This window comes from Lonchura striata, chromosome 9 (genome assembly GCF_050655825.1).
Source record: "Lonchura striata isolate lonStrDom1 chromosome 9, ASM5065582v1, whole genome shotgun sequence".
NCBI classification, from domain to species: domain Eukaryota; kingdom Metazoa; phylum Chordata; class Aves; order Passeriformes; family Estrildidae; genus Lonchura; species Lonchura striata.
The window spans coordinates 22,383,442-22,398,575 of record NC_140711.1 but is presented as its reverse complement, the minus strand read 5'-3'; the positions used below and the strand labels follow the sequence as shown (position 1 = coordinate 22,398,575).

Sequence of the window (15,134 nt, the reverse complement as noted above, 5' to 3'; positions counted from 1 at the left end):
AGAACTTAGGGATACAGTCCAAAACCACATCACCTCAGGACTTAAAGATCATCAGGTTTTTACTGTCACAGCAGCTCTTCATTTCACCAGCTATAAAGCTAAATTAGGAATATGGTCTCCTTAAAAAAACAGAGTATGACATTCATTGTACCAAGTTTAGGCCAGATGAAACATTTAGTATCAGTACAGTTGACTTAAATTTATTCCTAATTATGCAGATCAGAAAGAAACCTAGACTACAGAAAATCTGGACAGTCTCTCAATAAAGCATTTATAAAAAGTTAAGTGAATTTAATGTACATGACCTTCTAAAAGCCAAAAAGCCAATCCCATCACAACAACAGGTATCCTGACTCTTTTAAGGTGCAGGCTCCAAATACTCACGTGATATCACCAAATAAAGTCTCCAAACTGGCAAAAAAACAAACAGTTCTAAGAAATACTAATTCCACAGGAACCAAGAACTAAGAAAAGTCCAAAATGATAGTGGTTATATAAGAGATTGGATTAAGAATAATCTACTGTGATGTGTGCATATTTACAGAAGACTTGGAAGAACAAAGTTTAAAACAATCACTTGAAGAAAAGTTAGTTGTTAAAGGAAACAATTTGCTGTACTAGATTATATTTATGTGACCAAGAATAAAGTAGTGAGCAGGAGCAGACACCAGGTATTACATGCTGGCTTGACTCCTCTTCTAAAGTAAGATCAGATGCCCCAAGAGCATTTCCCTCAATGCAAAATGAAGCTCTTTGAGCAACACACACTGAAATTTAGCAGTGTCTCACACAGCCTAAACTCACCCTCATCTGCTATTACACTGGGGATGTAACAACTGACCACATGTCATTAATGATTATTTAATGTTTAATTGTTCACCTAAGAGTAATGTTTTTATCTTATTCTGTGCCTGTGCAGCCAAACCACAGCTGCAATGTGACTCTGTCTGCACTGGTAGGACAGGATGCAGACAGGCAGTAAAAAGAAGTTTGTCTTCCTACCTAACCAAACAATTTGCCTTTTAATATCACTCTTACTCAGCACAGGAGGAAGAATAAAAAGAATATTAGACTGTTCAAAAACTCTATACCGTGCCTTTCTTGTAATTTTATTATTCAGAATCCTGGTTTTGGCTTTACCATCATAGACAGAGGCAGGAAAGGCCCTTCTCAGGAAGGCAAGGTTGCTTGCAACATCCAAAAGGCTGGTGTTTCACATGCAGGGGGAGCAAGGGCTGAATGCAGCTCTGGGTCATGGCAATCTCACAGAATCCAGATCATTACAGTAATTATATCATTATACACCATAAAGAGCATGCCAGTGCTTGCTATTAAAACTGTGTTACGATGTCAGTTGATTCACTTCAAGTGATATTTGATTAACAAAATGTGATAACGACATCTGTGAGAAAGCAAATGTAATGCCACATGTGTCTGGGTGAGCAGCACTTCCTATTCTCTCAGCTTTTCTGCTACCAACCTACTGCATTGCTACTCCATACCCAGTCAGTTTGCAGCTCAGCAAAGCCTGGGAAGAGCCATGCCAGCTCACAGCAAAGGCCCAGCAGTGTGGAACAACACTGCTGTGGCCATCCAAAGAATGGCACAATTAGAAAGTTAGCATGTAATGAAGCTTTTCCAGATTCCACCAATTTGTGGTTTGGGGATTTGCCAAGATGGGGAGGGATATGCACACACTTGTGTGTGACCATCAACTTACAGCCCTCAGTGTAAAGCCTACAGCAAAACAAATTAAAAAACCAAAACAACTGCCCTTCCTCCCTTACAGCATACATCAACCTTTCAGATTTGCTAGAGCTCTGCTTTTCTGGACATCTTCCTAGCTGGCTTCTTAGGCTTCCCACTTTACTCCTGAATATCATGAATTACACTTGAATGTTTTTAGTGTGCCAGAACACTTACTATTTCAATAATGACTTCTCCAGAACTTCTTTTTTATTATTATGAATGTAATGTTTCCAAACAACATTCTTGATTGTTAGACTCAAACAGTGTTGCTGTGATAACCCTCTAAGAACCTCATCTCCTCCTGAGTTACTGTTATCCTTACATTAGCTGCAGATTTTGAGAAGAAACTGAGTCTCAGAAGAATTTGGTTGAAATGAATTATTATTCAGCAGGGCAAATCCAAAGCTAGCATCCCCTCTGGACAACTAATGCTTCATAGGTTTTCACCAACAGTGGGAGGCAGTGACTTGCCAGGATACGTAGCTCTGTTCGAACTATACGTGGTGATATTTGTGATGACTGCTTAAATCAAATTGTTCCTCACATTTGTTTGTAATTATGCCAATAGCAGTTACAGCTGGGAAAAGTGAATTGTACTTTATGTCTTCTGTACAGAAAGTGTTTAAATATTTATCTGTGATGTATGGCTCAAAAGAGGCAGCTTGAAGATCTCCTGCTGCACTGTATTGCATCTGACAGCTCAGTGTTGAACAGAACATGTGCTTTCATGAGCTATGAAGCATTACTATTTCTATCACTGTTGGACACTTTGTGACTAAAATGTTGGACCCATTATCCTATTATCCAGTAACATACACAGTACATAATGAACAGCTCTATATCCTTGGCCTTGGAGACCTTCTGTCAAGATCAAAAGAACTGGAAATTGTGCAAAGAAGTACTGTAAGCCGATAAGGAAATTATTCATAAAACAACAACAACAGAGACACTGATTTGCACTAATTTCTGAGAAACTGCAGGTTAATCAGGAGTTATTTTATCTACATATACAGTATATTTATGCAAAATTGGAGACCTCACTAGCATATTGTTGCAAGCAATAGGGAGTTAGACCCAAAAAGTCACTTTTGTAAGTTTTGGGCAGCACCAAGTCCTTGTCTAGGTACTATTTTCAGACTAAGACTAAAATTTCAGCTGTAGCGTGCAATACATGAGACGGTTGTCATGAAAAACATTCCACGTTATAAACTACTACTCTAAAAGCACCAGGGATTGGGCCAGGAATCCTGGCCCCAAGTGATATCAAATGACTTATTATGCTATTTCCTTCCACAAAAGAAATTACATCTTGCAAGAAAAACCAAAACAGATACCTGAAATTAAACAAATTCTGTCTGGCAAGTAAGCAGGCGGCAAAAGAGCAAAAAGAGGCTGTAAGGAAAAACAGGTTAGGTTATCCTCTATACTGACACACTGCTTCCCTTCTTGATGAACCTACAAAATATTGCTGTAATCATAATATCAACATTTTCTTTGACTTCAGTAATTATACCACTCTATAATTGAAGCTTCTGAAATTGATGTAAAATATACTAAGAACCCAGGGTGGAAGTTAAAGCAGTAAAAATCAATCAAGAAATAAAGCACCATTTTCTTCTTTATCAGAGTAATTGACAAGGACTGAGGTAAATCCTGTCACTGGCTATCTTTTATTGTGATGTTCTTCCAGAAGATAAAGGAACAGACTCAGGGAAACCCTAAAGCTTGAAGTCGGGACACAGTCTTGCAAACTGCAATGATACTCTGACTTCATTCACTAAGAGTAGGTTAAGTACCTGGAAAAACAGCCTAAGTCAAATACCTTACTTTGCAAAAGCTAAATATTTGAAAGTTACCATAGCACCTCAATATTCCCAAGATGCAACACAAGAGGACAGGAGAGGAACTTCTGAAACGCAGCCTCCAAATGTGGTCACTGCAAGACAGGCCGCTCAAGCCTGGCAGGAAGCTGATGGCCATCTCCTTCAGGAGAGCAAGATAACAAATTTCAGGGACAAAAAGTCAGTCCTTCAAGTCTGTGGTGCCACACGGAAATTGTTGGCTCTTGATCAGAACTAATATTAAGCAGAGAATTACGAACTGATAAACCAATCATCGCTGAACAGTGCAAAGCTCTCCCAGCAGCCATGTGAACAAACAGAGCTTTAAGACCAGACAGAAAAAACACAGGGAGGACCACAGTAGCTCATCCAAGCAATTGATGCACATGCTGGGAAGGACACAATGTTGACAAATTCAAGCCTGATAAATTTCCCACCACTGAGCCAAGAAGTAGAAGGCTGGAGAGAGAAAATATTGTTGTCTCTCTCAAGAAGGTATTACATAAAGTATAACCACACATCCAGAGTATTTCACCATCCACTTACATTTCACTGTGCCATTTATACCTGTGTGTATCACCATTACAGCTCAGTGGGACACAGTATGTCCCTGAAGAAACTGCTCTCCAGCTGGTATCTCTTCCCTTATAAGCACTTCACCTGCAATGACCAACTCAACCAGGGACAGGGCAGCTCCTAATTTTCTCAGCAATTCAAGCAAACATACAGGTTTCTCTGTCCAAAATCCCTAGCTTGTTACCAGCCCAGATTCTCCCTTTTCCTCTCATTTACACAGATAAATTACCGAGGTGCCAGCTAAGTCCTGCCTTTACTGGAACACAGCAATACACTGTGACAGCAGAAGGTCCATGGAACCACCTGCACTAGCAACAGGAAGATCTTCCCTCAGAGTATCCAGAGGCTATCCAGGGTGCAGAAACCCAGAAGGTACGGCCTGAACACATTGCTGAAACAACAGCCTTATCTTGTGCAAGAAACTGGTACAACAGCAAAAACCCAGCTCAGTTCTCAGTGAAGCACAGGGTAATGTGTTGGGAATAGAGAAACATAAAAACAATCAGCATACACATCTCAATTCTAACAAAACAATATGCACAGAGCCTGTAAAGCCTCCTCTGAGAGCACCAGTTATACCATATATCTGATTTACATTTTTCAGAGAAATAGCTGAAGCTCCTCAGCTTGTTCAAAAGGCCCAACGGGAAGGAGAAAACCCTCAATACACCTAAGTGGCAGCTTTGCAGCAGCATGAGACTAAACAAATGGAAAAACCTAAAATAGGTTGTGACAGTTTATCATTAATCAGTATAAATTACTTGGCAGAAGGCAGTATCTTTCAGTGCAACTTAGTGGCACCTTTCCCAAAGAACTAACACAAACATGAGTGCGTAGCAGGAGATTTGGGGAGCAGGGGAAAAGGGATGTCATCGCTGATTGAGTTGTTGATGGCAAGAAACAAAAAATGAGACTACACAGGGCAGCACCTGTGTGGCTGAAAAACATGACTGGCATGTTCCAGCTACTTCATTTGGCAAGGGTGAATTCACCACAGAAGAATCATAATCATATTACAAAACATTCAAGACTTTTGAATAGCTTCCTTGCAGTCAGATACCACTTCTCTAACAGTTCTATTTATTCATGCATTTTGCCAGAACAGGGATAACATTCTGAATCCTTCCTCTTGTATTCATAAAAGATCATTACTGTTGAACATATGAAGGTATGAAAATAGAAGAAAGAGGGACAGGCATTATCTTTGTTTAGAAAGAGATATAAATGGAAAACTGCAGACAAAGCTTCCAGCTCAGGCAATCTCTATCAAGCCTACAAAGAAGCCCTTGTGCTGGCAGGTCCTTGCAAAGGATCCAAGCATCCAAACTATTCCATTTTTCCATCTATATGAAATGGTTTAATACAAAAGATAACTTGCCCATATGGATTTGGTGCCCAAAACACATAGTTATCAACATAGTTTTAGTGAATTCTGACTTGAAGTCTTGAATAGCTATCGAAGAAATTTTGCCTTGACCCTCAAAACTGGTTCTCAGAGATCACCAAGACAGCAGCAGACCTCTTTCTTTTGTTTGTGTATGGATATACCTGTAATACTTTAGATCCCACTTATGATTGCCTTTTGTATTAGGTTTAGTTTTGTACTTATCTGTGTCAATAAATACTCAGGTCATTCACTCATTTTATGCATATTAAAAGAAAGAGACAAGCTCTAATGTCTCAAATCATCATTTCAATTGTTATTAAATTGTTAACAAAATAGGTAGAAGGTTCAGCAAATTACCAGACTTGGCAAGAAGTCTTGCATTTACAAGCATATAGCTTCAAACAAAGGCAGAGAAGGTAGCTAGACTGAGTAAAAGCACCAGGCCAAAGCAGTTCAGACCAGTCACCATTCTGCTGGAAACATCCTAACTTTTGTCCAAAAGATCTATGAAGTTCAAAAACCATGTCTGGAAAACAATTTGTGGTGATTCTGTCGTGCTTACATGTGAAAACCCATGTTAAAATTTCTAACTCTAGCTATTATCTCCCAGCAACTGGACAAAAGGTAGAAAAGCTGCCCTTGTATAATAGGGTTAAAAGATAAATCTGAAAAAAACAAGATAAAATTATCCAGATATGTGAAAGGACAAAGTTTGATTAGGGAATGAAGTTTTATCAGTGAAAAAAAAAAAAAAATTCCAGACAGTGATCTTACTGAAATCCTCAGACATGAAAATGAAAGCAGTTCCACATTTGTATTGCTCCAGTCATTTCACACATGCTTCATTCATGTTAAGAAGGAAATTACCACAAAATCTGGAGCTGTGACAAGATAAGCTTTTCATGGACTGAAGACCCAAAAATTAGAGAGTTAATCATAACTAAAGCTTTGTGAACAACACTTGTCAAATACATGAGCAATTGCAACACCTACACAGTGCTATCCAAAACACCACAACATGAAGACAGCCAAATGCCAGATACCAAAAGTCACCTCTGACAACTGTGCTTGGAACCAGTCTCATCATCAGACTTTCCCATAGAGTGATAATGAAGGCCATTCCATGCAAAGAATGAGGTGTCAACGCCTCTGCTATCACTTCTTCCAAACACTGTAGTGGATAAAGTCTTTTAATCAACAGCAGCATAAACTCAGTTTAGCTAATGTGATTTGTAGGAAATTCTTTGTTCTCTGTCTCAGGCCCTACAAGTTTAGTCATGAAAATGAGAATAAACTCTCTCAAATCACAGCAAAAATATATTGAACTGACCTTCCACTGATCTCTGGGAAGCAGTTTCACCACCACGATGTCACCGTTCAGGGCTCTGTTGCGAGCAACCACTCCATCAATAAAGATATCGCGACTCCCATCCTAGACAAAGAGGAAGAAAAGTAAGTGCCAGACCAAAACATATTAAATCATGGTTGTTATGAGGTTTAAAACACTGCCATCAAGAAAGACACACACCCTGGTGAGGCAAACATCCTGCAGTTGTGCACAGGAACAAAATAGATTCACCATATGCCCTTTAACATACAGGATCTCTTAGCAAATGAGCACCTTTGTATGGATGTGCCAGTACAGTAACTCCACACTATTTACACAGGACAAGACAAGCCTTCAAGATGTGTTGTCTCAGTTCCTCTACAGTTATTCTTGGGAACAGGTAGAGAGTTTTCTGCTGTCACAGCTCTTGACACATTAATTTCTCACCTCAAACATTCAAAGCCAGTGTTCAGAACAGACAAGTACTCAGAATTCTTTACAAGGCAGTCTCTGCAAAGTGCTCCATGCAGAGCTCCTGCTGCTCTCCTGGTGAGCTGGTAAAGAAGGGGCATGCAGCTCCTGGATCAGCAAGGCACTCTGTGAAGGTGGTCTGGATTGTGATAAGGGATGCAATCTCTTCTTTTTCAAATGAGTTAACACCATATATTCTGCATTTGGCACAATTAATGTTAGAAGGTATCCCAAATAATGACAACCACCAATGCCAACTGCAAGCCAGGAGATCTTTTACTGTAACAGACATGTCAGGACACCTTCTCTGAATACTCTGGGTTAGCATCCTTGCACAAGAGCCTCTACTAATTGCACACAGAATGATTATCCACCCCAGACATGCTTGGAATTCGCTTACTCTAGATTTAGTTTGGGAGATTTTCTTCATGGGGTGAACAAAGTTTCCTGAAGATGCCAACACAAAGATTTTAGTTTTTAAAGGATTGCCAGTTTTGTCTTTTTTTTTCTTTTGCTAATTATTAACTATGCTTTTCCTGCTTTCATTTCTGCCTTCCCATAATTCAGTATACAAAAAATTCCATGTATCTGTTTACAGTACAATGAACATGTCAAACAATGTGAGCATTTAGTATCAATATGGCCAATTTAAATAGCTTTTCTGAAGAGAGTTATCTTTGCATAATTTTGAGGTACAAAAAAGGAGGTTGAGTTTCTTCAGATTAGTATTTCATTGTCTTTCAAAGAAAAAAATAGCCTCACAAGACTTAAAGTCTTAATCACAACTTCAGCTGTTTCTCAGACACTCCTGAGTCTCAGATGCGTGAATAAATCCAATCAGAACTACCAGCATGCTCAGTGTCCAAGAAAAACTTCTTTTATAACCTGAAAACATGAAGCCCAAATATCACACAAGTATCTTACTCTGCTTAGATACCAAAACAATAGAAGGAAGAACCCTGCCATGATGTGAAACTAAGGCCGTCCTCCAAGAGACCAAATTACTCTTAGAAAGAAAAGCAGCAGCAGCTCAACAGCTGTGTGAAAGCTGCCTCCCATGACAAGATGCAGAAAAATTGCAAAGCCTCTTGGACCAACATAATTCAAATTGGAAACCGTTCTCTTCAAAAAGCCAGATTTTTTACACATGGTCTTATTCCTTATTTCTCCCCACCCTTTCCCTTCAGCTCCAACTCTATCATTGCCTAAATCCATCATATACATAAAAATGAAACATTCAAAGTCACTTTCTAAGGCAAATTCCTGGTTTGGGTTAAGGGGTCTTTTTGGTCTGTACCTGTAGCTGCTCTGTGCTGCATGACACAGGCTGGCACTCAAAATAATTTCATCTACACATTTTTTTTTTCCTTTTTTCCTGTGTCCATGAAAATGCAGGACATTTTCTTCCACTCCCTGTAAAGGTGCCTGATGTACCACACCATCTGGTTAAAGCTTCATCTCCACACTCTGCAAGACTTGTATTTAATTGTACCCACACATTCTTTCCAAACAATAGGTGTCTGTGTGTATGTATGTATGTATATATATATATATACATATATACATATACACACACGAATCTACATATGTGTATGGACACCTATTTTACAGCAATTAATTTCAACATCTGCAACAAAGCTGTCATCAGAAAACTACCATCAGTTTTGGTTTTCCCTCCAAAAAGAAACATCTCTATATCTAGAGCTCCAGGCTCACAACTGTTGGGTGAACTTACACACTTCCAAGAAAATTTGTGCATCCCACTTTTTCCTCTGCACAGCTGACACTTCAGGTTACTAATGCAATTAAAATGGCACTGAATGACAACAGAACACAATCACTTGCAAAGTTTCAGCTGTCCCTGGGGTGCATCTACTCTAACAGTCACAATGGCCTCAAGACTCCCACTGCCCCTTCCAGGGAGCACAGGGCTTTCTTTGCAAATATCACCAGCATTGCTCCCTATCCTGCTCTGACAAGAGATTGCAGTACTTCCATCGGCTCTGGATGTGGCTCCCACAAGCACAGCACAGCTCCAGTCCCTGTCACTCAGGCTCAGCAGCACCATCCTTCACATCAAACCACACCACCCTGCGCAGGGAACAAACGAGATGGAAAGCAGAGATTTAAATTCTTGGGGTGTGCTCTCTGGGTAGCTTCAAGGAAAAAAGCCCTGGGCCTTCCCCTCAACTCTTCATGCAACGAGACGAGCAGAGAGAGCACATGTGCAGCAAGAAACACGCAGGGATTTCTGGTGTCAGAAGGTGAACAGCTGTTGCATTGAACTCCATGAAGCCATGGCCAAGTCGTAGCTGAAGTGAAAGGGGCATAGTGCCCTTGTCAACAGCAGAAAAGAAAGGGTGATTTTTCACAGCTGCACCTCTTGCAGCATATGGCAATGATGGGAAGTGCTGCAGAACACCAAGGCTGCAACCCCTCTATTATGGCAAATAATGTTATACAGAGGATAAGCTTCCCAATGCATCTGTCTTAAAGGACTGTGCCAACACAAACCAGAGTCATTTTCATCCAGGTGTTGATTCTACTGGTTCTGGTATGCATCTCCATAAGGGGCAGAAAAGTAGAAAGATAGTTGAGATAACCACCTCTGCTAGCCCTCCTTAATGTATGCATTCCTGCACACAGAACAGGCACAAGGCAACAGCTGGACACCAGAGGGGTGATCAGGAGTAAAGCCTCACATCCAAATAACTCATGAGAGTAGCTGAACTTCTCTTTTAACCTTGCATTTTGTAAATTCAGAGAATATATTTAATAGCTTACACTTACCACACCTACAAGGACACCTGGCAGAGGAAGGATCAAAGTTCCTTTCACTTACACACTTCCCTCCTGATGTACCTGAGAGCTGCTCTGTACTTCTTCCTCTAGTCAATGCTAGTGTATTCTCTGCAGCTCCAACCTTTTCCCATCCCTTTAATGACAACCTTCTCTATCAAAGCTCCAAAATATTGCTCCAAATCAACAACATGAACTGAAAAACACCATGAATTTCAAGGCTTTCCCAAGCCCCAAAACAATAGCGCTGTCAGTAGCAGGGAGAACAACACAATCAGTGTTTCACTGTCTCAGGCAGGCTCTGCCTTCTCATCCCCACACCAGCAAAACATTTCAATATAAAACTCTCTCATTAACAGCAACACTTTGACCAAGTCAGTTCCAGATAAAACGCTTTGGCTGTGCCAGCTGTGAGGTCACCTTCCTGACTGGATGGCCCTGAAATTGCAGGAGTCCTTCTTTCCTGTCAAAAGAAGGAAAGAAGAGAGAAGAGGTGCAAGGCAGTCCCATGTGGCAGAAGCACATCCCAAGCCAACCAAGATACAGCCCGTGCCAGAGCGGGCACATGAAAAGGAATCACGCATATTATTTCTGGAATGACTTTTCAAATTAGCTCATGCAGCAGATCGAAAATGGAGAGCATATTTGTTTAGGGAAGATTAACTTAAATCAGTGGAAAATCTATAAAATCTCTGCAGCCATAAACCAGGGGTTTCTGATTACGCTATCTGGTGGTCCTCAAACCTGACTTCAGCTGGCCTCTGTGGGACCCTGCAGTACCCCCAACTTCAGCACAAGCAAAGTGTTTCTTTGAGGTATGAGAAAGCGGGATTTAGTTGGGAATATTTGATATAAAAGAAAATCCAGATTGTGTTCATTTATTCCAACTCATTCACCTCTGAGTGACCTTCTATGCACAGCATAACTCCTATCTTAATGCACCTTTACTTATGAACTTTAAAGCATTATAAAATTACACTTACTGGAGATGGAATGAAGGCTTCATGGTACTTCTTAGGATTTATTCTCAAGGGTCCCTTAAAAAAAAAGGAAAGAAGGAGAAAGATTATGCCTGAATCTTATTAATTTTATTTAACACCAGTTAAATTAGAGAGCTGTGGGTAATATATCTACAGTGAAACATGAGAGATACATCTAAATTTCCATTATACATTTCAAGTCTTGACAACTTAGCATCCAAGCAATTTCAAGCCAAAAGGCAGTTTCATGATAGGCTTAAGCTGATCTACTGCAGTCTGTCATCAAAGAGATGTTGAATCATTAGTTGTTGCTGCTACTGGGTGAACTGAGGATCCAAGATCTCCTGTTCCTTTCACACATTTTCTGCTGAGCATCTACCAGCTTTGTTAACAATTGGATAAGAGAAACAATTTGGCTTGCTCTGTTTTGGAAAAGGAGAATGTTGGGCTTGCTTATTTTGGAGGATGCAAGGAAAGAGGAAAAGAAAAGCTGAGCTTGCATGGCAGCAGGTATCATTCTTATGGGGCTCTGGCTGCTTAGGCTGTTCCTGCAAACAGACAGCAGCAGTAACTGTGATAATAAAGTACATTTCCAAAAAAGAATTTAAAGGATTTTCCAAAAATAAACATTTAAAGTCTACAGGATTAAATTCTATTTAAACATACTTAAAGGCAAACTATCTTAAATACATTTGAAAATTCCATGGTCTATCTATTTCTGCTTTGTTACCTGCCAACTTAAAGGCCAAGTCACCTGCAACAAATTCATATCAACCCTCCAAAGTAAACCAACCAGTTTTGCTGCTTGCACTCATGTCCATCCAAGAGAAAGGCAGAGCCAACCAAAGCCTTATAGGCTACACATTTGCATCCCAAAAGTATCCTGGAAATTGGGATTCAGGTGACTGCAGTTCAAACTGACAGCATTTGAATCTTATGGGAATACAAGTTAGGTAACTGCCAACAGGCTTCTGCTCTGGGAAGAAACTTTAGAAATTTCTCCACTTGTGTATTTGAAGTAATGTTAGCCAATTTATTATATGAACAGATTCCATCTGTTTGCACTTCTGTGTTAAGCAATCATAGGAGCCTCTCACAGGAATTGCTTCTCTAAAACTTTACTGCGGCAAATAATTTTTTATGTATTCTGGGAAACACTCAGACAATAAGAAAGTCGAGCTGATTACATGTGAAAGTTTAGCTGCCTTGAAGAATTCACAGATTTACAAAGATTTTCCATTGCACTTATTTGCTAAAGTTTACCAGCAAATACAGAATAGCAGATTACCAGCAGTATGTATTCCATACTCTTTAGATACTAGTTAAGTACTTTGCTTCACTACCTAATTTTATGTCTCACGTAACTTGTACTAACAAGGACACTAGCCCCCATTGCAGGCATAACCCAGGACAACAGCATGGAAACAAAGATGACCCACTGAGAGAAACCCTGGGGTATTTTGTCCTTAAGCAAAGTGAGAACTGACTTGCTGTCATCAGTTTCTATTAGCACTGGTACCCACTGGTGGAAAACTCTCAATGGTTGTCCTCCACTGATTTCCCATAATCAGTCATCAGGAAGCTGTTACAGACAGAAAGGAAAAAATGGAAAGGGATTGTTGCTCTGTTTGTCAATGAGACAATTCCCATATGTGGATCTACCTACCAGCACTAAGCAGATGAGGGGATATATCCTGTTTTCCTCTGCACAGTCCCCTTGAATAGTGTGGGACAGCTGTCAATCAGTCAGGTGTAAATGCCAATAATGCACATGAAAAATCAGGGTTTGTGTCCATGGCCCAGAAGGCACCAGAGCAGCAATGTGACCATGGATGCCCAGCTCCAGCAAACACACAGAGGAGTATGGTGTTACCACACTTATTGTGCAGCCTGTTTATCTGCATTTTATATGCACTACCTAATTATGATCAGCATTAGAATTCTTACGTCAAGTAACATTAAAAAACCTTCAGTTCTTCCTTTAAGCAAGAAACTCACAAAATTAATCTTAGAAAGCAGATGGGCCCTATTATCTGTGCCCATGAAAATCCTATTTACAATGCTGTACATTTCACGCTGTGATATCATATCTGGAACCAGTCACTCTCCCCATCTGCAATGAACAACTGTTCTCATATGTGTATTAGGGGGTGAGGATCTGGCTGCAGAGTCTCATGATGTCACACTAATGTTGTATTATTTTACAATAGCTTGCAAATAATAGCTGCTATATTTATCAGTGTTTTTCTGTCATTGGGGCTTTTGTTATGAAAGGGAAGAACAAGGTCTGCAGGAAGGTTTCTAAAACATTTTCTGATGATTCAAGGCAGCTTCACAGGCTCTTGCCAATAAAGTTTCTAACCTTACTGAACTTTCCCAGTGAGACACAAAAGGGTCACAATTTCTCAAGCTGCTTTGCTAAACACAGGGCAGGCAGTACTCAGACTAAATTTCAAGCATCCCAAACCAGGCAGTTTATAAAAACTATTGTAACACATACGCCTAGATTCATTTGTATGTACAAAACACCAAAATGAGGTCAGGGTTCACAAGTATCTGATTGCTACCAAGGCTTCCTTCAAAAAAACAATCCATGAAAATCAGGGAAACCCCAGCTTTCACATCCACAAAAGAACAGCTTTCCAAGGAAAAACACCCTTTTAACAGCAAAGCAGGCTCTGCATCTCTATTTGCTCCACCTGACCCCAGCAGCCCTGCAGGGAGGGTCTGGGAGACACTGGAGGCGTGGAGCAGACATGAGGCTGATGCTTCAGAGGATGATTAGAGTCCTTTGGGTCAATGCTCTTTAATACACAGCCTGATTTCATCCGTTGTGTGTAACCATCATCGTGGGAAGGACGCAGGAGTTATTCAGTCTTGTTTGCCTTCAAGCTATCCGGTGTGATTCCAACCAACCTGATACGCCTGGGGCTTGCTCCCTGCAGTTTTAAGGGCAGGGAAGTGGGAATTCTGTGCAGTCTAAGTGCCTGAGCTCAGATCCCTTTTCTTGCAGAAGGACGTTTCCGGACAGGTCGTGTGACTAAGCGAATCCAGGAATCTGCAGGTCACACTTCTCCTGCTACTTATCAAAGCATGACTTATGTCAGATACAGCACCAGAAGTCATTAAGATCAATGTTACTGAAAACGTCAGCACCCATAAAGATAACCTTTCACTCCTCCTGATTTAGGGCTGCCTAATTATGGCACTTGTGTGTCATCTGAGCAACTTCCAGGTCCGCCAGGAGTTTCTGTGGATTGGGCTTTCAGGAACACTTTGTTGCACAGCTGCATTGCCAAGGTCCAAGAATCTCAGTGTTGTGGTAGGCTCTTTCCTCCCTAACAGAGCTCTCAAATTCTCATCCAAATATAAGCAGACCAAGCGTTTCCAGGATGCTCCAGGAGACAGCCCATGTTCAGAGAGTCATGCTGCTGCCTGGGAGCACTCCAGTTGCCTCAGGACCATCAGATTCAGACCAATAGATTTGTCCTCTCCTTCCATATGCTCATATGGAGCCTTTTTGCAGGTTACCGTGCTAGAACAATGCCCTGCTTTTGGGGATTAATACAACAGGGATGTGTTCATTCTGTCTCTTGCCATTGTAGCAAAAAACACTGAATATTCATTCATTCATTAAAGTTGCCCTTCAGGATCTCACCTATCCTGGTTGAGGCTGCAGTGATGAATGGTCTTGATGAAATCATAAGGATGAATGAACTGAAGAGAAATACTGAGCTGGGATGCCCATGATCTAACACTCAGCTCTGAATTATTAAATCCAGCTTCTACAGTTTCAGTTGTTTCTCTGAGATGTGGAAGTGGATGAAAGGAAAACAGACAGAGCCTAAGAAAGCACATATGATTCTTCCAGTTACGCAGCACATGACCTGGAGTAGACACTACACATTTACAAGAATTAGGGATTCTTTTGCCAGGGATCATGCAATCACAGGTCCCTGGGGACCCAGCATTTCAATGGAATTCTCAGGTAGTAGTCATAGCCT

The 15,134-nt window shown here is 40.6% G+C and overlaps 1 protein-coding gene across 2 annotated transcripts in view; it reads right to left on the bottom strand.

The window, feature by feature from the left end:
• Window positions 1-15,134, bottom strand: part of DIS3L2 (DIS3 like 3'-5' exoribonuclease 2) — a 179,233-nt gene that overhangs the window by 144,139 nt on the left and 19,960 nt on the right. For both annotated transcript variants that reach the window (XM_085587227.1, XM_021544264.3), the window contains exons 5-6: window positions 11,134-11,187; window positions 6,884-6,985 (exon numbers count right to left, since the gene is read on the bottom strand). In XM_085587227.1, coding sequence (XP_085443353.1) covers window positions 6,884-6,985; window positions 11,134-11,187 — 156 coding nt within the window. The remainder of the gene's footprint in view (window positions 1-6,883; window positions 6,986-11,133; window positions 11,188-15,134) is intronic.